Source organism: Chrysochloris asiatica, unplaced genomic scaffold (assembly GCF_000296735.1).
Source record: "Chrysochloris asiatica unplaced genomic scaffold, ChrAsi1.0 scaffold00044, whole genome shotgun sequence".
Lineage (NCBI taxonomy): Eukaryota > Metazoa > Chordata > Mammalia > Afrosoricida > Chrysochloridae > Chrysochloris > Chrysochloris asiatica.
In genome coordinates, this window is record NW_006408562.1 from 16,755,542 (window position 1) to 16,778,962 (window position 23,421).

Genomic DNA, 23,421 nt, shown 5'->3' on the forward strand with positions numbered 1-23,421 from the left:
GACAAGTTTCTCAAACTTCCTGTGCTTTAATTTCCTTAACGTTATACGGTGACCATGACAATGATACAGCTGAAGGAGGAGGAAATACACATAGGCTTGTAAAGAGCTTAGAAGAGCATGTGACACAAAGTAACCAGTCAGTAAAGGTTATCATCGATTATCAACTGGAGCCAACATGAGCGGCGTCACTAGGGTTGGTGTCTCCCAACACAATAACTAATGGCGTCAACTTCCTCCACCATGGACCTCCTCTAGTAACACACCAAGCACAATCCTTAGCACTGTATATTATCAATTTCAATTATAGAATAATATGCGATAAATATCATTGCAAATAGAGCCCTGGTCTGGTGCACTGGACTGCTAGCCACAAGGTCAGGGGTTCAAATTTGCCAGGCACTCCTTGGAGACCCTATACAAGTCACTATGAGTCAGCACCAACTCAATGGCACTTACTAACAACAACGTAGTTGTAAATTGCTGAAATTTAATAATTGTTAGGTTATAAGAACACTAACAACTAAATTGTTTTGTATAATCTTTCTAAATTGAATTATTATAATTATTATTATTGTTGTATACTGTTCCAACTCAAATTGACCCTGTATAAAGTTTCTGAGGCTATAAATCTTTATGGGAGCAGAACGCCTCATCTTTCTCCCGCGGAGCCGCTGGCAGTTTCGAACGGTTGACCTTGAGGTTGGCAGCCCGACTCGTAACCACTATGCTACTAGAGCTCCTTATAAATCTCTATAGGAGCAGAATTTCTCATCCTTTTATCCTGGATCAGCTGGCATTTGAACTGCTGACTTTGTGGTTAACACCACAACGTGTAACCCACTCCACCACTTTATGGTGCGGCGCTGTGGGTTAATGCCCCAGACTGCAAGGTCAGCTTGAATTGTAACGTCGACAGTTCAAGCTCACAGGTGTTCCTTAGAAATCCTATACAGGGTCACTATGACTCAAAACTGACTCGATGGCACTTAACAACAACTAATATTATTAGTTACAATTTTATTAGGAAATAAAAGGAAGTCTTTTAAAACACTTCCCCCTTCTTTTCTTTTAATTGCTACTTCATTCTCAGAAAATTTATGGCTATATAGCTTCATAAAGATTATTGCCAAGAGATTGTGACTAAAACATCTGATCATCTGACAAAGTCAGTGAATATAAAAACACTTGCAATGATGAAAACAACAGCCAGGCTTGCGGTACGTTCCGATGAAACCTCAAGAATCAAAGCATCATTGTATCAAGCAGCAGTAACAGCTCTGACCAGAGCACATTATTATACTCAAAAGTAAATTAGCATCAGCAGGTTAGTGGTGACGAGTTGGGCTGCTAACCTCACAGTCGGCAGTTCGAAACTACCAGCAGCTCTGTGGGAGAAAGATGAGTCTTTCTGCTCCCGTAAAGATTTACAACACCGGAAGCTGTATGCAGGGTCACTATAAGTCAGAATCAACTCCATGGTGCAACACAAACACCACCAGGTATATATGTTGTGCCTTAGAGTTGCTTCCAATTCATACTGATCAGGATTTCCAAGGAGTGGCTGGTGAATTTGAACTGCTGACCTCGTGGTTCAAATTAACATTGTAATCCAGTGCTTATCCTATAGCACTACACCAGTAGTCTATTGCTTATCCTACAGTATCACAGCAAGACTCCTCCTTTGAATTGTTGTTGTTAAGTGCCATCAAGTCTGTTCTGACTCATAATGATCCTGTAAAGGTTTTCTGAGGAGCAACTAGTTGGTTTGAAATGCTGACCTTGTGGTTTCTAGTCCAGTGCTGATCCTACAGCTCCACAGTTCTCAGGAAAAAACGAGACATAGAAGTTAGAAGTGGGAAAAGGAGGAATAACCCTAGGCTGCAATTAGTTTAAGGGACTAAGGTGGCACTGAAGAAGAAAATATTTTCCCCAGGAGAAATATCAAAAGGAAAGTAAATTTTGTGGTTATCTTATGCTTAGCTGAGGATGATCTTTCCAGAGAGAATTGTAGACATACAAGGATCAACCTGGGAATTTTTCTGGAGTTCTTATATGGATGCTCACTATGAGTCAGAACTGACTAGACAGCACTTAACAACTAAAACAACATCAGATGAGAAGGAGCCCTGGTGGTATGGTGGGTAAAGAGCTGGGCTGTGAATAGCAAAATTGACGGTTCAAACCCACCAGCACCTTCACATGGGGCTGATATGGCCATCTGCTCCTTTAAAGGTTTATAATCTCAGGAGCCCTAAGGATTAGTTCTTCTGTTTTTTTTTTTTTTGGTTGTTTATGTTTTTGTCTTTCTATTTAAATGATGGAACTTAATAAGATAGCTATCTTGTTGTTGTTAAGTGCCGTGGACTCGGTTCTGACTCACAGCAACCCTATATAGCAGCTGCTTATGAGTTCATACCGCAGACCTTGAGGTTCGAACTGACCTTACAGTCCAGTGCTTATCCTACAGTACCACAACAAGACTCCTACACATATCCCCAAACACTAGCTATATGTACTCAAAACCCAATAGCTTTAAAAACATCTTACCAATGGGTAGTAAGAAAAGGAAATGGATTGTGGCCAAACTATAAAATGTATTTAACAAGCAAGTTAAAAATATTTATGGAGGAAGTACAGCATTTTACTGAAGTGCACACAAGAAGTTTTGGTTAAATGTTCCTAGTTAAGGACTCAACATCGTAAGCATTTCAGATCCTTTTCTAAATGGATACATACATTTTCAGCACGACTTTTGTAGACCTGACCTCAATAATTCTGATATTAGTACTGAAAATGATTTGCCCAAACATTTATTTTTAAATTAATAGTGATGGCCTACCAGATAATGAGATTTGCTCTCAAGCAACCATAAATAAAACATTGTGGTATGGATGCCATATATCTTCTAATCAGTAAAGTGGAGACTGTTTATAAAGCTGTCTATCCAGAGGTTATCTCTAATGTGCAATCTTTCTACCCCCTTCAACTCCACACCCAGTGCCATCAAGTCGATTCTGACTCACAGCGACCTGTATACGGCTTTCTACGAGAATGTGAATATGTACACACACACACACACACACACACACACACACACACACACTCACACACACACACACACACACACAGAATGTTGTTGTTATTGTTGCTAAGTGCCATTGAGTAGGTTCCCATTCATAGCAACCCTAAACATAGTGTTTCTGAGGAGTGATTAGTGAGTTTGCACCACTGACCTTGTAGTTCAAACTCATCTTGAGGTCCAGTGCTTTAGTCCATATATAGATGGAGTCCTGGTGTGGGGCTGTAGGGTCAGCAGTGAACTGTGAGCCACAAGGTCAGAAGTTCAAACCCACAGCGACCCTGGATAGGATTTTCAAGGAGCTGCTGGTGAGCTTGAACCACCGACCTTGCAGTTCAAACCGACTTTGCAGTCTGGCACATTAAATCATTAAATATAAACACATACATTCATATGTCTATAAATAAATAAATATGGTTTATATATATATAGTTGTATAGTTTCTATATAGTTGTTTATATAGTTGTATTATTATAAGTTAGCCTCACTGGTGTTCATAGTGTCCTAGTGTACAATCAGATTCTGCTATGCGTATTGTTTTTATCATATGTATTGCATTTTGTTTTATTCAATCTAGATTATTGTTTGCCATAAAATATTTGTTTTTTCCCAATTCCATGGTTTCATATTTATTTCCAAAAGATCATTTTGAATTAGGACATCTTCTAATATACATGTTGTTAAGAGCCATCAAGTCATTTCTGATGCACAGCAACCATGTATAGATTTCCAAGTAGTTTCTGGTGAGTTTGAACCACCAACTTTGTGGTTCAAACTGACCTTGCAGCCCTGCACTTACCCTACAGCATCACACCGGAGTCTCTCTCTCTCACTTTATATATATATATACACACACACACACACAGAAAGAGAGAGAGAGAGAGAATTTTGCTATTGGATGTCATTTTAATTAAATTCTAAATCAGAAACACCACTTTCTCAGAATTAAAAATTCCATTGTGACTCTATTACTTTCAACATGGCCTAGACTAGGCTAAATTTAAGAATAAGCACTGGACTGCTAACTACAAGGCCAACAGTGGAAACCCATCATCCACTCAGTGGGAGAAAGATACTTTCTGGTCTCATCAAGATTATACCTTCAAAACCTTACACGGGATCACTGTGAGTCCAAATGGACTCAATGACAGTGAATTGCTTTTTTTTTTTTTTTTGAGTGTAGGCTAAATGTGATCATTATAGACTTTTAATTAATTCATTCACTCATTCCTTCATTCATTTGATAAACAGCTGTTAATTGGTTTCTATGGACTTGCATGGTAGGGCTCAATCCCTATCTGCCAACTACCTGCAATCTGGTTGGGAGAAGAAGTACTTTCATAAGACTCTCATACAGCAACTGAATGCAAGTAGATGCTGAGTCAACAAACTTTTATCAGTTTCTTAAACATGTTTATATGGTCTTTCTCATTAATTATTTTCATAGTTCATACTTAAAAGAAATGTACAAGTCTTTCAAACAGTAACTTGATTATCCAGAATCTCACATAAATTGGCCTTTCCTAAAGCTCAGTGTTAAGCCATGGTATTTTCAATAACCTCATATGCATGCAAAAGCTGGACAGTGAATAAGGAAGACCAGAGAAGAATTGATGCTTTTGAGTTATGGTGTTGGAGGAGAATATTGAAAGTGCCATGTGCTGCCAAAAGAACCAACAGGTATGTGTTGGAAGAAGTGCAGCCAGAGTGTTCCTTGGAGGTCAGGATGGCCAAACTTTATCTCTCATACTTCGGACATATTGTCAGGAGGGACCAGTCACTGGAGAAGGATATCATGTTTGGTAAGGTGGAGGGTCAGAGAAAAAGAGGAAGACCCCCAGCGAGATGGATTGGCCAAGAGTCAGCATCAATGGACTCAAGTGTGGCAACAGTAGTGAGGTTGGCCCAGGACTGGGCAGTGTTTCATTCTGTTGTGCATAGGGTCACTATGAGTTGGTACTGACTCGATGGCACCTAACAACAACAATGCTCAATGTGGTGCAGCAGGTTAAGCACTGGAATGCTAACCACAAGGTGCATGGTTCCAACCCACCAGCCACTCCTGAGAAATCCTATCTAGGGTCGTGATGAGTCAGAACCAACTCAAGGACACTTAACAACAACTCAGTCCAAATCAGTGAAATGCTTCCCAAATAATATTAACTGTCTCTATTAAAAGTTCTTAGGGAAACATGGAGCAGAGAGTCCTAGATTCTGGGCCTGCCAACTTCGTTTTCTCCTTCAGGACCTGAGGCCTCCTCCACAAACATGCTTTGCCAGACCCTCAGTCAGGCCAAGAAATACCGGAGCTCGATCCCTCTCTTCGTATTATTGGCAGTGGAAGTACTGAGCAGTACAGTCAGTGTGTCATGCGTCTGGCATTGTTTAATCTAGATGTCAGTTGGGACAGAAAAAATAACCCAGAACCATGGAACAAACATGGGTCCCAATGAGCAATACCAGTGCTACTCAGTGATGTGGATTACAGCAAATTGAAGAAAGAAGGCCCTGACTCCTAAATGAAATGTTTTCCCTTAAAACTGCTTAGACCGAACGTCTTCCAGAAGCCATGTGCACAATTTCCCACGTAACCAGGATATCTTTTGTCCCTCAATGCACAGAATCATGTTGATGAATTACGTCGGGATTTACACTGAATACTACATATCTGAAACTTGGAAAAAAATTTAAAAGCTCTTGAATGTTTCTCAATGTGGGGATTTTAAGCAAAAATAACTAGAAAAATCTTATAATAAATAAATAATCAAAACTTGGCTGGAAACGTTTTGTTTGTTAAGTGCTGTTGAGTCCATTTTGATTCATAGTGACCCTGTATACGGTTTGCAAGGAGCAGCCAGTGGGTTTGAACCACTATCCTTGCGGTTAGCATTTCAGTGCTTATCCTACTGCACCACACCAGGAGGAGTCCGGAATAGAAATTAGATAATGGAAAATACATCATGGGGGGGGGGGGAGCGCAGGAAAGCACCATGATGAAGGTTGAAATACACCAACTCCTGGTGTGGCGCTGTGGGTTAATGGGCCAGACTGCAAAGTTGTTTGAACTGCAAGGTCAGCAGTTCAAGCTCACCAGCTGCTCCTTGGAAACCCTATACAGGGTCGCTATGGGTCAGAACCAACTTGAAGGCACTATACAACAAGAAGAACACTCACTGGAATCTCTGAATCAGAAAGCAACATTGTATGGAGATAGCTGGAGGGAAGCCAAACCTTCATAAATAAAGGGGTAAGGATGATCCCATTTACCTCTTTCACCAGTAAACTTTCTGCTTTGCTCTCTGCATCTTCAGGCACTGTTGAATACAATGTTCGGATATTCCAGGACACAGAGGCTGTCTGAGGGAACAATGGAAAAGAATAAAGTTCTTTGATTTGAAAGTATTCAGCAGACTCCCATACTGCAAACACAAAAGGGAAGCTACTTTAGGTCTTCATATTTAAGGATAACAGACATTTGAACACAGAAACGGAATACATTCTTAACATCCCTTTGATTATCATGACTAGCACTGGAACAATGACAGTTTTAGCATTGCAGCTCACAATTTTAAGCTGTTTCCCTCCTTGCAAGAAAAAAAAAAAAGAAAATTGGGGCAGCTATTTATTTTGACTTTAGTATTTTTTATTGGATCATATATTTAAAAATTTTTTTTGGTAATTAAAATCAATATGAAGTCGAGAAAAATTTCAAAGTCAGGGGTAGTCATTCCACTGGTAAACAGACTTTGAACAACCAGAGTGAACTTAGCCCCTTTTATACATACTTAGTGTGTGTAGCTCTGGTAGCATAGTGAAGGCCAGCAGTTAGAAACTACCAGCTGTTATGCATGAGAAAGACGAGGCCTTCTGCTTCCGTAAAGATTTATAGCCTCAGAAAGCCTGCACAGGGTCACTATGAGTTGGAACCGAATCCACGGTACATAACAACAACAACAGTGTGTGTAGCAGATAGGTGAGAAGCCAGAGTTGTGGGTGAGAAGACAGGTACTCGGTAAGTATGAACCTTGAAGAAACTATACCATCTTCTGGGTGCCTTTTTCTTTGTTTACTGAAATAAAATCTTTTCAACCTCAATGTCACCTGAACACATTCTATACAATGACTACACATAAATAAAAAAATATCTCCAAGACAAATTATCCCAAACAATTTCATGAATAAAAATATCAGTAACTCCATCCAGCTGGGGAGAAAGGTTCATGCTAAAAGAGTAAGTTTCCCTCACCAGCCCCCTGTCCCTGTCTCCCTTACTCTACACTTCATTCAGAGTCAGGGTTGCCATGATGGGAACTCGGTAAACATCCATGGTACCAACACTGTGATCTTGCATGCTGCACACCCTGAAAACAACAAATGATTCACCAGGATTTCTAAAGCACAGCTTAAGGTTGATTTAAACTGATCTTGATGAAGGCCATTTTTCTACCCTAAATTGTTGGAACAGACGAGAGTCTCAAGATTCATTCTTCTTTTCAGAGAATATGGGTAGAAACGCATCAGAGGACTTGAGTTTTTGGAGTTTACAACTTTTGCTGAAACCTCTGCCATCAAGTGCCCCCATCCCCCGGTTCCTAATCTCCTGTTAAACTGTTACGTGCCATCGAGTCGATTCTGACTCATAGTGAGCCCACACAGAGTTTCACAGGAGCGGATGGTGAGTTCAAACCCCCGACCTTGTGGTTCAAACCAATGTTGCAGTCCAGTGTTTATCCTACAGTGCCACATCTCGTCTCTTACTGTGTTCAAATCTCCCTTATTCTTCATTCCCTCAGTCAGCTCCGTGAGGGCAAGCCTGTTTTATTCACTGTTAGAACTTCAGGGCCAAGTAACGTACTTGAGTGTTTGATGAATGTGCTGTGTCTGTGGGATACTCAATATTGTGTTTGTGTGGTTTGGGAGTATGTGTCTATGGGCTTTGTGGTATGTGTGGATCTGTGCGTCTGCACGTCTGTCTGAGAATGTCAGAGTGTGTGGTGTGTAATTGGCAGTGAGTGTGTATGTACGTATCTGCATGTGGGACACTGGACTATGAATGTGGATATTTGTTTGGCATGTGAGTGTGGTCTGAGTATGTGAGTGGTGTGTGAATGTAAAGGTGTCTGTGTGACTGTGTGTTACTGTGAAGTATGTGGTAGTTATGAGGATGTGTGTGATATCCATGTGTAGTATTTATGTGTGTGCATGTCAGTTTGGAACTATATGAATGTGCGTGCGTGCTGTCTATGCATGCATGTGCATATTGAAGATTATGGGGTTGTACATAGTGAAAGAGGAAGAATGTCATGTGAATATAGCAAGAATAATTGTTAAGTGCCATCGAGTCTGTTTTGATTCACTGCTACCCTGTACAGGGTTTCTGAGGCTGCAAATCTTTTGTAGGAGCAACAAGCCTCATGTGTCTCCCACGAAGTGGCTGGTGGGCTCAAACTGCCAACTTTATGGTTCACAGTCAACTGCTTCTCCTATGGCGCCTCCATGACCCCATAACATTTCTGTGGTTGTTAGACGCCTTTGAGTCAGTTCCAGCTCCCAGGGACTCTGTGTACAACAGAACAAAACACTGCCCAGTCCTGTGCGTTCTTCGCAGTCATTACTACGCTTGAGCTCATGACTTCTGCCACTAGGTCAATCCATCTCACTGAGGGCTTTACTCTTTCTTTAGCCCTCCACTTTACCAAGCAGGATGTCCTTCTCCAAGATCTGGTCCCTCCTGATAAGCTTGAAGTAGGAGAGAAAACGTCTTGCCATCCTGACTGCTAAGAAGCATGCTATCTACACTTCTTCCAACACAGATTTGATGTTCTTCTGTCAGCCTGTGGTACTTTTAATATTCTTATACAACACCATAACTCAGATATTCCTATGATCTTCCTTATGCAACTTTCACATGCATATGTGCTACAGTATAACTAATACCCCCCATTTGCAATATTATAGTATAACTAATAGCCCCCATTTGCCATTTGAAATATTATAGCATAGTTCACCCTGATGCCTCCTCCCCCTCCCCCCTACACCACCCTATGGAAAAATAATGAATAAACTTCTTACAGAAAAATCTTGAAGGCCAGAATGACCCAAGGACAGCTGAACAAACAGAATAAAACTTAGCCCATCCATACAACCAAGATAAGGGTTTATTGGTGGGTTTACTCTCACTTACAGGATAAAGGTCTGCTGGAATTTACCATCCCAGCTGAACAAGACAAGTCTGTGTTTCTTGTATAAAACCCTGTTCCATCCTCACTTCGGGGTCAGAGTGATCTGGGCTTGAGCTGACACACTGGTCGACAGCAATCAACTTTGAGTTTTTTCTGACTTGTACTGCTGCAAATATGAAGTTATTGAAAATACCATGGCTTGGATTATGAGCACCTTAGTCCTAAACTGACATCTGTGTGTTGAACACTTAAAAGAGGTATTGGTTAGTAGATTTGTCTAATACAACTTAATTTTTTTCTCTACTTATCATGATGCTACTTATTGGTCCAGTCATGAGAATTTTTGCTTTCATTACACTGAAGTGCAACCCACACAAAGCCTGTGGTCTTTGATCTTCACCAGTAAGTATTTTAAGCCCTTTTTGCTTTCAGCAAGCAAGGTTGTATCATTGGCATATTGCATGCTGTTAATGAGTCTTCCTCCAATCCTGGTGCCACTTTTTCTTCATATAATCCAGCTTCTTGGAATATTTATTTCATATGCAGATTGAATAAAATTTGGTGAAAGAATACATCCTGGCATGCACCTTTCCTGATTTTAAACCATTCAGTGTCCCTTTGTTCTGTACAAACGACAGCCTATCGGGTCTATGTACAGGTTCTTCATGGACACAACTGAACACACGAAAAAGTGTTCTGTAATACACATTCTCTGCAATGTTGTGCACAGTTTCTAAAGAGGCACACAATCAAAAGCCTTTGCATAGTAAATAAAGCACAGGTAAACATCTTTCTGGAATTTTCTGCTTTTAATCAAGATCCCTCTGACGTCTGATATCCCTCTTTCCATGTCCACGTTGGAATCCGGCTTGAACCTCTAACAGCTCCTTGTCAATGTACCTTTGCAGTTGTTTTAAAATTATTTTTAGCAAAATTTTGCTTGCATGTGATATTAATGATATTGTCCGATGATTTACGCATTCAACTGGGTCACATATCTTTGGAATGAGCACAAATATGGATCTCTTCCAATCAGTTGGCCAAGTAGTTGTCTTCTAAATTTGTTGGCAGAGATGATGAGTGAGTGCCTCCAGTGCTGCATAAAATTTCAACCCAGAGCCCTGTTCTTTGCCAATGCTTTAAGTATACCTTGGACTTCTTCCCTCAGTACCACTGGCTCTTGATCATATGCTATCTTTTTAAATGGTTGAACATCGACCATAGTTTTTGGCACAGTGATTCTGCGTATCCCTTCCATCTTCTTTTGATGCTTTCTGCATCATTCAATATTATGTCCATAGATTCTTTCAATATTGCAAGTTGGGGCTTGAATTTTTTCTTCATTTACTCAGTTTGAGAAATGCTGAGTGTGTTCTTCCCTTTTGGTTTTCTAACTCCAGGTCTTTGCACATTTCTTTATAATATTTGACTATGCCTTCTGATGCCAACCTTTGAAATGTTTTCTGTTCAGTTCTTTCACCTCCTCACTTCTTTCATTTGCTTTAGAATCTTTATGCTCAGAGTTTCCTGTGGCATCCATTTTGGTCTTTTCCTTCTTTCTTTTCCTCTTAATAACCTTCTGCTTTCTTCCTGTACGAAGATCTTGATGTCATCCCACAACTCTTCTGGTCTTCAGTCATTACTGTCTAATACATCAAATCTGTACTTGAGATGGTCTCTAAGTTCAGGTGGGATATGTTCTAGGTCATATTTTGTCTCTTGTTGACTTGCTTTAATTTTCTTTAGCTTCAGCCTGAACTTGGATATGAGTAATTAAATAACAAGAATAGAGGATGAAAAGTAACCAGAAAACGATGCTGTAAAGAAAATGAACCCAAAACATAGCAAAGAAACCATTGCCATTGTTTTGATTCTGCTGATCCTAAGTTGCTAATGAAGTCTGGGGGCCCTGGGTAAGCATAGCTGCCCCAAGATTTGACTGCAGTGGTGTGAACAAAATTCAGGCGCACCATCTAAGCACTCATATCCCACAAGTCAAAATGAGAGAAGCAACACGCACGTGAAGCAATTGCTTCCTCTGTGAAATATGACAGGGCCAAACTAGGGGCGAGTATTAAGATTTTACATTTGCAATTCGTTTTGAATTTCCTCCTTCAAGTAGCTTCTTTTATGTTATTGACTGTGATAGAAGATAGACAGTAATTAAAGTCTACTCAGATGTTTGGAGTAGAAGATTAAAAATACTGCCTGAAATGAGCTATGGGGTTTATTGCTGGATTGCAGTTATCTGGGGATAGCTTTGTTTTTTTGATTGGGCAGATACTTCACAGAACCTCGGCAACATGCTTGGTTTCCAGGGAGCATTAAATATTATAATAGACTGGGAAGATCTGACTTTATTTTTCTTTTCTCTAATTCAAAAAATTTCTACATTGTGACTAATATTTTTTAATAGCTTTATACAAAAAGAGACAAAAGATATTCCTTTTTCTCCTTACCCTATTACTTTCTTGCCATTAAAAAAATTACAGCTGCTATAGGGTGCTCTTGGAAGTCCTGTTGGTGCTGTAGAATAAGCACAGAACTACTATTTGCAAGGAGTCCTGGTGAGGCACTGTAGGATGAGCACAGGAACACAAGGTCAGTTTGAACTGCAAGGCCACTGATTCAAATTCACTAGCCACTCCTCGGAAACCCTATACAGGGTTGCTATGAGTTGGAACTGAATCATTGGCACATAACAACAATGACAATTAAGGTTGGCCATTCAAACCCACCAGCTGCTCCATGGGAGAAAGATGAGGCCTTCTACTCCTGTAAATATTTACAGCCTCAGAAACCTATACAGGGTCGCTGTGAGTCAGAACCAACTCCATACTAGTGAGTTTGGTTTTGGCTATAAGATACTCTTAATGAAGAATAGAGTGACATGGTTCAAAATTAAGCTTCCTTTTAGTTATAGTAAAATTTCCCTAATAATATAGCAGTCAGAAGTTAGCTGGTTTTAAGCTTGGTTTTTTCCTTTTCTTTCTTTCTTTCTTTTTTTTTTTAATGTTAAGTTTTTGGATTATGGGGTCAAATTAAAAAAAAAAAATTGACCAGGGTCTAACATAAAAGATAATCACATGACTTTTTGATTAGTGATGTCATAGAGTAAAAATAGATCCCGAATATATAAGCTAATGCTAATAGGCAAAGTATACAACTAGGGCTATAAAAAGTTCCCAATCAAGTGCACAATGTCGGTGAATTGATTGGGATTCTAGCTATGAAGTGACTCTTAACAAAATAAGACAGTAGGGGCTGAATCACACTCACATAACTGTGATAAATCTAAAAATTAATTTTTCATTTACTGTACATCTAACATGTTTACTGAAAAATATGGTATAAGACAAGACATACATACATAATGCAAGTCTATAATGTCTATTGATCTTAGTTTAATCCTATTGTGATACTAACATATTTGCCTGAAACACCAGAAAGTCTTTATGAAGAAAGTCTCTACTCTAAGAATTGTGGTACTTCTACTTATTTTTGATTTCCTCAGAGTGTTTCAGTTGATGCAAAAATAAATTGACCAAATAAGAAGAAAAGACTAAAGAATCACATTTGTTAACGGTCTTAATATGGTTACAAAGAAGTTCTCTTCTGAGAATCAGTTGCTTTCAGACCACTACAAATGGCCTTGGCCACAACTGACTTCCTGTTTTCTTTTAGAAAGCCTCTGGTAGACAATTAGTAGAGTTTAAAGCATGAAACGGATCTGAAGCTTCCCTGGAATCCTGCCTAGCTCCTCTTCTAATGATGGCATTTTATAAGGGGTCTATTGTCCAGAGATGAGGCAAGGGGAAACAAAATCCGCAGTGAAATGATGCATTTTTCAACTTCAGGACTGTACTATCCAGACATCATTGACTGCAGCCCTATCACTTTCTGGTTCCTTCTATCTCGTGGTGAGTCGTCTTTGTGGTTCTGTCCCAGGTACCATTCTGCTGGCTAAAATGACTGTAGACGACTTCATTCTAACCACATTAGGGCCAGTTCTCAATTATCCAAAGGCCACTGTCAAAATCTAAAATAAAGGCTGCTTTCTGATCCAGGGGCTGAAAAAGCGTCCCTTGGAAAACATTGTAAGTCCCAGATGCTCAAAAGGTAGACAGAGTGTTAGCATGGACAGTTACCAACCAGCTTGAGATGTCAGCAAGAAGCTTCACAAAAGGAAACAATTACTTCTCCCTAAGCAACTTCTACCTTCAAAAGTGATTAAGAAGATCATCACCTAAGATTCCCAGATTGGTGGTGGTGGGTGCCTGGCACCGAGTTGGTTCTAACCATAGCGACCCTGTATAAGGTTTCCAAGGCTGTAAATCTTTACAGGAGCAGAAAGCTTCATCTTTCTCCCAAGAAGTAACTGGTTGATTTGAACTTACCAGGCACTGGACTGAAAGGATGGTTTGAACTGGAAAGCTGGAAGTTTAAACTCACCAGCCGCTCCTTGGAAACCCCATACACGGTTGCTATGAGTTGGAACCGACTCGATGGCACTTAATAACAGTTCCTTTATATGGAGTCCTGGTGTGGTGTTATAGGACAACCGCTGGATTGCAAGTTCAGTTTGAACTGCATGCTCGACAGTTCAGACTCACCAGCCTCTACTCAGAAACCCTATATAGAGTCGCTATGAGTCAGAACTGGACGGCACTTAACAACAACAATTCCTTTATATTCCTCTAGAGCAGACACTTAAATAACATTGTGTTTTTGCTGTTAGATTCTGACTTACAGCGACCTTATGAATAGGGTTTCTGAGGAGCAGGTGGTGGGTTTGAACTGCCAACCTTGTAGTTTACAGTCCAGTGCTGATGCTACAGTGCCACACCAGGAGTCGTAAATAATTAGTTGCTAGGAATTTGTTTGTTTGTTGGCAATTCAAACCCTCCAGTTGCTCCTCAGAAATTCAATACAGGGACACTATGAGTCGGAAATGGCTTCATACTTACTACCAACAACAACACCCATCTATTGATGCTGTTGTTAAGTGTCTTAGTGTCGGTTCCAAGTCAAAGCAACACTGTATACTGTTTCCAAGGCTGTGCCTCTTTGCAGGAGCAGAAAGCTTCATCTTCTTGTTTTTATAAAGATAGACTATGTTAGAAATGTACAAATAGTGAACAGTGGTTCATAATCGCACCATTATCACCACTCAGCCAAGTCGTGCATGGGGACTTAGCCATTTTCATATATTGTGGTCATAGCGGTGGCTGGGTGCTGTGGAGTTGGTTCTGACTTTGTTTTAGGAATAGACTGTAACACAAATGAAATCATTTTTGACATGTTTTTGTTACCCCTTTATTTTATATTGTTTGTACACATTTCTGTTTTCCTGGTACAATGGTTAAGTGCTTGGTGGTTAACTGAATGACTGGCAGTTTGAACAAACTCAGACGCTCTTTCAAAGTGTTGGTAATTTGCTCATGTAGTGATTACAGTCTAGAAAGCACTGTGGGACAGTTCTACTCTATCACATGGGGTTGCTTTGAGTCAAGATTGACTTCACTTGATTTGCTTGACAACAACAACAATTCTAACTAATATCTCATTTTTTGCAGCATTATTTTTACAACATTATTGAGGTATAACTGATATACCATAAAATTCACTCTATTAAAGTATACAATTCAATGGCTTCTAGCACATTCTTAAAGTTAAACAACCATTACTGCTACTTGATTTCAAAATATTTTCATCATCCCCAAAATAAATTCCATAAAAATTGGCACTCACTCCCTACTCCCTTAGTCTGTGGCAACCACTAATCTCTTGTTTGTTTCCATGAAGTTTTCTATGTCGATATGTCCTATAAATGGAATCATATAATTTGTAGCCTTTGATTTCTGGTTTCTGTCTCTTAGTATAATGTTGTCAAGGTTCATCCCAGTGGTGGTATGGATTAGCACTTCATCTTTTCTTGTTGCCAAATAATGTTCCAGTGCATAGATGGGCCACATTTTGTTTGTTCATTATTCACTTAATGGACATTAGGGTTGTTTCAACTTTAGGCTATTAATAATCCTGCTGTGACCAATCATGGATAGATAAGTCTTTGGTCACACAAGTATGTTCCTGGGGCAATGCTGAGTACAGAGATGAGTGTTCACACATCCTTACTGAATTAAATAAGCACTTTAGAATCACTTCACTGTAGCACTAATTTTTTAATGGCGTCAATGAGTTATTCCTTCAAACTGGACACCTAATATTTACAGTGAGTCAATAGTGCACTATTTAGATAGAAACTCTAATAGCAAAAGTCAAGGTCTGATTTCTGCCCTCTTAGCAGTTCTACATCTTTGGATAAGAGCCTCTCCAAATTGCAACTTCAGTGGCTGGAAAAAGAGAAATATTATAAGTTAGAAGCAAGTTAAAGAAAAATGATTGCTTAGATTTTAAGTTACAACCACAATATTCTATATGAGCTGTATACACCATGAACATTCTCCTCTCTGGCTTAGAAGCTGAAGATGAAGAAGAGGCCGTGATTCTTGTAAAGTGTTAAGCCGAGTCTCAGTAAGAAAAGAGACCAGAGAGAAATGACAACTCACAACCTTTGTCCTTGGCCATTTAAGATCCATTAAGGTCTTTCTTGGAGTCCTGGTGTGGTGCTGTGGGTTAATGGGCTGGACTACAAAGTTGTTTTGAACTGCAAGGTCACAGGTTCAAGTTCACAAGCTGCTCCTCAGAAACCCTATACAAGTTTACTATGGGTCAGAATAGACACTTAACAAAAATAACAACAACAAAAGGTCATTCTGCTTCATCTCATAAATTGACCCATGAGGCTGGGTCTGAAATTCCCCAGATTCCAGATGCTTTTTATAGCTGAAAATATGATGATAAGAACTAGAAAGCAATTCGCAATTCATATGCCATGAAATCTGCAAGTCTTCTAACAGTAAGCCGTGAAACACTACAGGTTCCACCTGGGACGAGAAAGCACTGATTCTAGATTTCTGATATAAAGATGGGGTTCAAGAGCACCATGGACCTCTCCAGAAACACAGACAAACAGAAGAAATACAGCCAGAATATTTCTTAGAATCCAGCATGGCGAGACTTCGCTCTTACACTTCCGACACATTATCAGGAAATCCCAGTCCCTGAGAAGGAAATCATACTTGATAAAGTGGTGGGCCAGTGAAAAAGAGGAAGTCCTCCAACAAGAGAGACTGGCACAGTGGCAGCAGTAATGGGCTTGAACACAACAACAATTGTGAGGTGTTTGGTTCTGTTGTGCTATGTGTCGCTATGAGTTGGAATTGACTCGATGACATCTAACACCACTAACAACATGGACCTCTCCTGACAAGCTACTTCAGTCCTGCAGTATACCGCTTTGATTCTGAAAATAACATCACCTGCAGTGAAGGCCTAAAACCATTGAAAAGTCAGCCCTGCATTCTGTTCATATTGGTGTCCTTGATATATTCTGCTTTGTTCACAGAAGCTAAGCTTTTGTCTAACTAGCTTCTTTCTAAGCAATAATATTTCTCTCATTTACCAGAATCTTAAGCTAGGATTAAAGGAGACTTAGTGGTGTAGTGTACTGAGTGTTGGGCTGCTAACCACAAGGTTGGTGGTTCAAACCCACCAGATGCTCCACGGAAGAAAGATGAGGATTTTTCCATAAGATTAGTCTTGGAATCTTGAGGGAGCAGTTCCACCCTCTCCTATAGGTTATCTATGAGTCAGAATCAATTCAACGGCAGTGAGTTTGGGAGAAGCTAAAACCCACCAGATGCTCCACGGAAGAAAGATGAGGATGTTTCCATAAGATTAGTCTTGGAATCCTGAGGGAGCCATTCCACCCTCTCCTATAGGGTATCTATGAGTCAGAATCAACTCAATGGCAGTGAGTTTGGGAGAAGCTAAAGATTTGGAAAACTCTTCTCCAAGGATAAAGAGCAGCTGGGAGGGCAGAAATCAGACCTTGATTCTTGCTATTAGAGTTTCTATCTAAACAGTGAAGTACTGACTCTAGAAATAAAATGTGCACAATTTGGAGAAATATTAGCTCTCTGATGCCTAATGAGATTAGTATTATAGCCATGCAGTTCCAGAGTGCCTACTTAACTCAGTAAGAATGTATACTTTGCTCTGTAGTACGGTCACACTAAAGTACGGTACACACAAAAACCTATACGTTATACAGGAGTGTTCATAGCAAAAGGTGTTCCATGAAGCTGAGCTGAAATACTGCAGTTTAGGTAGAAATGAAATAGAGGATGACTTATCCTGGTGTAGCACTGGAAGTACAGTAACAGCAGTGGCCTGTTAATCACAAGGTCGGTGGTTCAAACTTTCCAGCCACTCCTTGGATACCCTATAAAGGGTTGCTATGAATCAGAACTGACTCAACAGCTCTTAACAACCCCAACAATCCCTGTGGTCAGCAGTCCCGTCATTCAGACCTCCGTGTCTCTTACTTAGAGTTTTGCAAGTAACTTAGAGTTTTGCAGAAACAATTCTACTTCAGGTTTTCTGGATCTTTTGCTCAGCAAGAAATTCATTTCTGACTGTCTGCTTTTGATTCTGACTGTCTGCTTTTGATGCTGACTCATTTGATAATACGATTGAAGGTGTCTTTCAAACTGTTCTTTAACTCTAGCTTTGTTTCCCCCATCTCCTTTTCTAGTTAAGCCATGTTTGGGTGACTAAGTACTTTATTTTTTGTCTTAAGTTTCTATTATTGTTAGGTGCCACTTAGTCACTTCTGACTCACAGCAATCCTGTGTACAATAGCAAGAACCCTGCGGGCCCTACGCCATCCTCACAATAGTTGCTACATATGAGCTGATACAAAAGAGTGATGAGAAAAACAAAAGTAGCAAATATGACTGCTGTAGTTACAAGTGAGTTTTGGAACAACTTGGTCAACAAACAGGGTTGCTATGAGTCAGGACGAACTCAAAGGCACCTAACAAAAACAGCAAAGTGAATTATTATAATTGTTCTGCTTATTAAGTGCCATCAAGTTGGTTTGCACTCATAGCAAACCTGTATAGGGTTTCCAAGAAGTGACTGGTGGGTTTGAACTGCCAACTTTGTGGTTCAAACTGACCTTATGGTCCAGTGCTTATCCTACAGCGCCACACCAAGATTCAAATTATTAAGATACCATAACTGTCTCAGAATCTATGTGTAAGGAAGGCAGTTTTTACTGGATGTGCCAAGAAAAAGGAACACGCTCTTACTTCAGTCCCTGGTGACATTGTGGATTAAGCACTGGCCTGCCAGTGGTTTGAACTCACCAGCTGTTCCATGGCGAAACTATGAGGCCACCTCCTCCCTCCATAAAGGTTTCAGTCTTGGAAATCTTACCGAGTAGTTCTACTTTGTCCTATAGGGTGACTATGAGCTGTCCCTATAGTCCCTTCATCTGGATAAACTTTACTGAATGCCCATGAACCACACATGGAATTCAGCTCTGAAACTATGGCTGTGAATCAGTGTGCCCCTTGTCTAATCATAGAAATAAGTGCTACATGGAGAAAGCAGACTTTTGGTAAGTACTATGTGTCAGGCCCTGGAATGAGGATTTGGAGAAGGGAGATCGTAATCTTAGTACTGCTTTTTTAAGGTGAAACTTTCAGTAGTATCAAAAAGGAAAGTTTCATAGTAACGATCTTGCTCCTCATCAATAAGGAACGCCAAGGACTTCATTCTCTCCATTTCTAGGGATTTCATAGCAGAACGGTTCCAAAGGATTCTCAAATGATCCAGTGTCTGCTTCACGACAATAACTGTGTGCTCCTCAAAGCCAATTCACGAAATTAGCACTCATCTTCTACCTGCTTTGTGCCCAAACCTGCTCTTGTTGCCTCGGATCCAGCAATGGTCAAGACAGAAGTGATACCTCTCCTTCAAGAAGCCACGATCTGATGACCAATAGGAGGCAATCAGAGTGGAAACAAAACCAGAGCTTCCTTCCCAGATGGTGCTAAATACAGAAGCAAACTGGGTAATTTGAGAAAGTGTGACTCAGTGGGAGTGGGCTAATGTAGGAGGGGAAGTCAACAAGGCCTCCGAGAGGAAGTAACATTGCACTGTTTGCTGATGATGAATGGGACCCCGGCTGTGTAGAGAAAGTCCAGGCCCAACAGGACAGTGAGATTGGGGAGCACGATTGGGGAGCAAAGGCAGTGCTGGCATCCACGTGGCAACCGAGGGGAACAGGACTGGGAGGTGAGGCCTCAGAGATGGCTAGATGACAGGAACAATAGCAAAGACATGAACTTGCTACTCAAGGCAACGGAAAGAAAATGAACAGGGTAAGCAGTGGCATGTCATGATATAGTGTACATTTCCAGAAGCTTCCTTTGACTATTGTGTGAATGAGTCAAAGTGGGGCAAGAGAGAACGTAGGAAGACCAGTTCAAAGACCACTTCTCTGGCCTAGGCTAAAGAAGATGATGGCAGTTTGAGCCTAAGGAATAGATAGAAACACAGACGAGGTACTGTCCATGTTTACAATGTAAGAGCATGACCTTAGTTAAATAATTATAACAATAATAGTAATCATCCTCTTTGCAAGGCTTCAAGTACGAGGTGAAGAAGCTCTGTTTCCTGATATCCCCTAGTCATATGCATTTTTAATCAACTTAATGTTTCATCCATATTGGAGCACAAACTCCTTAAACACAGAGCTGCACTTTTCTTGTCAGCCTCATTTGTCTGGGAACTGCTGTTCTATATTCAGCACCTCGTGGGTGCTGAATAAATATTGATTCAACAAACCAAGTAATGAATCATGTCTGCTGCAAGTGTGGGTACTTGGTAACGTGGAGACTTAGAAGTAAGTTGGATTCACCAGGCCACAGGGCAGGGCTGGACTAACAGCAGCTGGAGATTGGAGGGAAGGTGAAGGAGGAGATGGGGTTTGGAGTGATGCCCCGCCTCCCGGGTTGCAATGCCCTGTAACTGGAGTGGTCATTCTAATGGGGTTTTCTATTGGGAGAGTGGAAACTGGCACTCATCCTTTTGCATCTGACAGCCATCTGGCTTACTAGACTGTGAACAACAAATTCAAGAGGAATGGCATAGCAATCATCATTAAAAAGAACATTTCAAGATCTTTCTTGAAATACAATACTGTCTTCCTGATAGCATCATATACATATGCCTATAGTGGTTATGAAGAATCAGGCTGCGAACTGCAAAGTCAGCAGTTCGAAACTACCAGCTGTTCCATGGGAGAAAGATGAGGCTTTCTGCTCGCGTAAAGATTTACAACTTCGGAAACCCTCTTCAGGGTCACTATGATTCAGAATCGACTCCAGGGCACAAAGCCACTACCATAAGGAAGACTGTCACCCAGAGAATTCTGATTTGTGGTTCAAGGATAAGCCCAGGAAACAGTAACCTTGTCATCAGTGTAGCATCCCTACAACAGGACATGGCCTATGGATAGAGAAGATAACGCAAATGGAATGCAAAGACGGACCCTAAGACTGCACAGTGGGCTGGGAAAAACATGTAACCTAAGGCAATTTATGCTCTTTGGTGTTGGTGGTTATGTGCCGTGGAGTTGGTTCCAACTCATAGTGACCCTGTACAGGGTTTCCGAGGCTGTAAATCTTTACGGGAGCAGAAAGCCTCATCTTTCTCCTGCGGAACAGCTGGTAGTTTTGAACTTCTGACCCTGAGGTTAGCAGCCTGATTCGTAACCACTGCGCTACCAAAGCTCCTTAGGAAGATGTTAAACTTTTTCTGGGAAGGGCAAAGTAGTAACTATTTTAGATTTTGTAGGTCATATAAGGAGCTCTGGTTACAAGTCAGACTGCTGACCTCAAAGTCAGCAGTTTGAAACTACCAGGTATTCCGTGAGAGGAAGATGAGGCTTTCTGCTTCCATAAAGATTTACAGCCTCGGAAACTCTATGCAGGGTTGCTATGAGTCAGAACTGACTCCACAGCACATCACCACCACCACCACTAGGTCACATATCTCTGAACTATTATTCATCCACTGGGCCATGAAAGAAGCCATTAACAACAGTTAAATGTATGGGGACCACTGTGCTGCAATAACACTTCAATTATGGATGCTGACATTTGAATTTGATCTTATCCATGTGTCACAAATACCTTTCATTAAAAAAACACACCACAAAAACGATCCAAAACTGCGATAGCCACTCTTGTCTCTCATGCCATACTACAGCAGGCAGCAGGCTACCCAGGAGCAGCCGGAAGAACAATTTATGTGAATGTTATTCAAAAACTAACAATTTTGGAAGGTAATAATATTCAACTATTTAAAAACTGGAGTTCCGGTGTGGCGCTGTGGGTTATTGCTCTGGACTGCAAAGTTGGTTTGAACCACAAGGTTGGTGGTTCAAGTTCACCAGTTGGTCCTCAGAAACCCTATACAAGGTCGCTATGGGTCAAAACTGACTGGATGACACTTAACAACAGCAACATGTAAAAATTTAGCCTCTTGTATGGTAAGACATGGAGTCCTGGTGTGGCACTGTGGGTTAATGCGCTAGACTGCAAAGCTGTTTGAACTGCAAGATTGACAGTTCAAGCTCACCAGCTGCTCCTCCGAAAGCCTGTACAGGGTCACTATGGGTTGGAACCAACTCGACGGCACTTCACAACAACAACAACAACATGAGACATTTTCTGAAAATAGGGATTGTGGTTTTTGTTAGCTACCGTCTAGTCAGATCCGACTCCTGGTGGCCACATACACGTGCACAATTCTGTCCAGTCCTGTACCATCTGCATGACTGGTTGTGAACTGGACCACTGTGATCCACGCGGTTTTCACTGATCTTTGGAAGTAAATGGACAGGCCTTCTAGCCTAGTCCATCTTAGTCTGGAAGCTTCACTGAAACCTGGTCAGCATGATAGCAACACACAATCCTCCACTGAGAGACAGGTGGGCTCTACCGGTGAGATTTACTGGCAGGAATAAAACCCGCTCTTCAAATGAAGAGTGAAAATTCTACCACTGAATAAGCATTGCCCTCTAATACGGACTAACTGCCATCAAATATTTCTTAAAGATAAAAACCATGTGGGAGTTACTCTTCTAGCTGGTTTCCCAGGTTCCTCTAACACTAACACCCTACTAACACATCCTCCATGCAGAGACCAGATGAACTTTATTAATATTCACAGACCACTTGTTCCCTTTCTTGAAATGCTCCTCTAACTTCCTACTTGTCTTCAGCATAACATAAAAATGCTTTATCTTAGGCCTTGTCTAACCCCACTCCTGACCACTCTTTCAGTTAGACCCACCTCACCTCTCATCTGTCAGTTTGTTGTACTCTGGTGGCCTGTGTGTTGTCATGCTGGAAGCTAAGGCCACTGGTATTGTGTTTACCAGTCTACTGGTAAAATCTTATGGTAGCCAGGTGTCATCAGAGCTTCCAGATAAGACAGACCATGAAGGAGAGATAGAGCATTTCTGAATGGTCAGCCAGTGAAAACAACAGAATACAGTCCCAGATCGTGCCAGAAGATGAGATCTTCAGGTTGAAAGGCAATCAAAATAAGACAGGGAAGGAGGTGACTCTTCAAAGCAGAGTTGATCATGATGCTGCAAATGGAGTAAAGCTTTTGAGACCTTCATTTGATGATGGGGCACAACTCAAAATGAGGAGAAACAGCTGCAAACATCCATTAATAACCAGAACATGGAATGTATGAAGTACGAATCTAGGAAAATCGGAAGTTGTCTGAAATGAAATAGGCTGTAAAAGATCTGTATCCTAAGTATTGTTGATGTCAAGTGTCGTCAAGTCATTCTGACTCATAGTGACCCTGTATCTGTATAGGGTTTCTGAGGAGTGAGTGACTGGTGAATCTGAACTGCTGACTTTGCAGTTCAAACTGACCTTGCAGTCCAGTGGGTTATCCTGCAGTGCCACATCAGGAAAATCAGAAGTTACAAAAAATGAAATGGAACATAAAAGATAGATCTCGTAAGCCTTAGTGAGCTGAAATGGGCTAGCACTGGTCATTCTGCATCTGACAGCCATGTGGCTCACTGTGCTGTGAACAACAAATCCAAGGGGAATGGCATCACAGTCATCGAAAAGGACATTTCAAGATCTTTCTTGAAATACAGTGCTGTCTGTGATAGGATAATATCTATACCTACAAGGAAGATATTTGCTACAC

The 23,421-nt window shown here is 40.8% G+C and overlaps 1 protein-coding gene across 2 annotated transcripts in view; it reads right to left on the reverse strand.

The window, feature by feature from the left end:
- DOCK10 (dedicator of cytokinesis 10) overlaps nucleotides 1-23,421 on the reverse strand; it is a 401,968-nt gene that overhangs the window by 183,520 nt on the left and 195,027 nt on the right. For both annotated transcript variants that reach the window (XM_006861898.1, XM_006861899.1), the window contains exon 3: nucleotides 6,347-6,436. In XM_006861898.1, coding sequence (XP_006861960.1) covers nucleotides 6,347-6,436 — 90 coding nt within the window. The remainder of the gene's footprint in view (nucleotides 1-6,346; nucleotides 6,437-23,421) is intronic.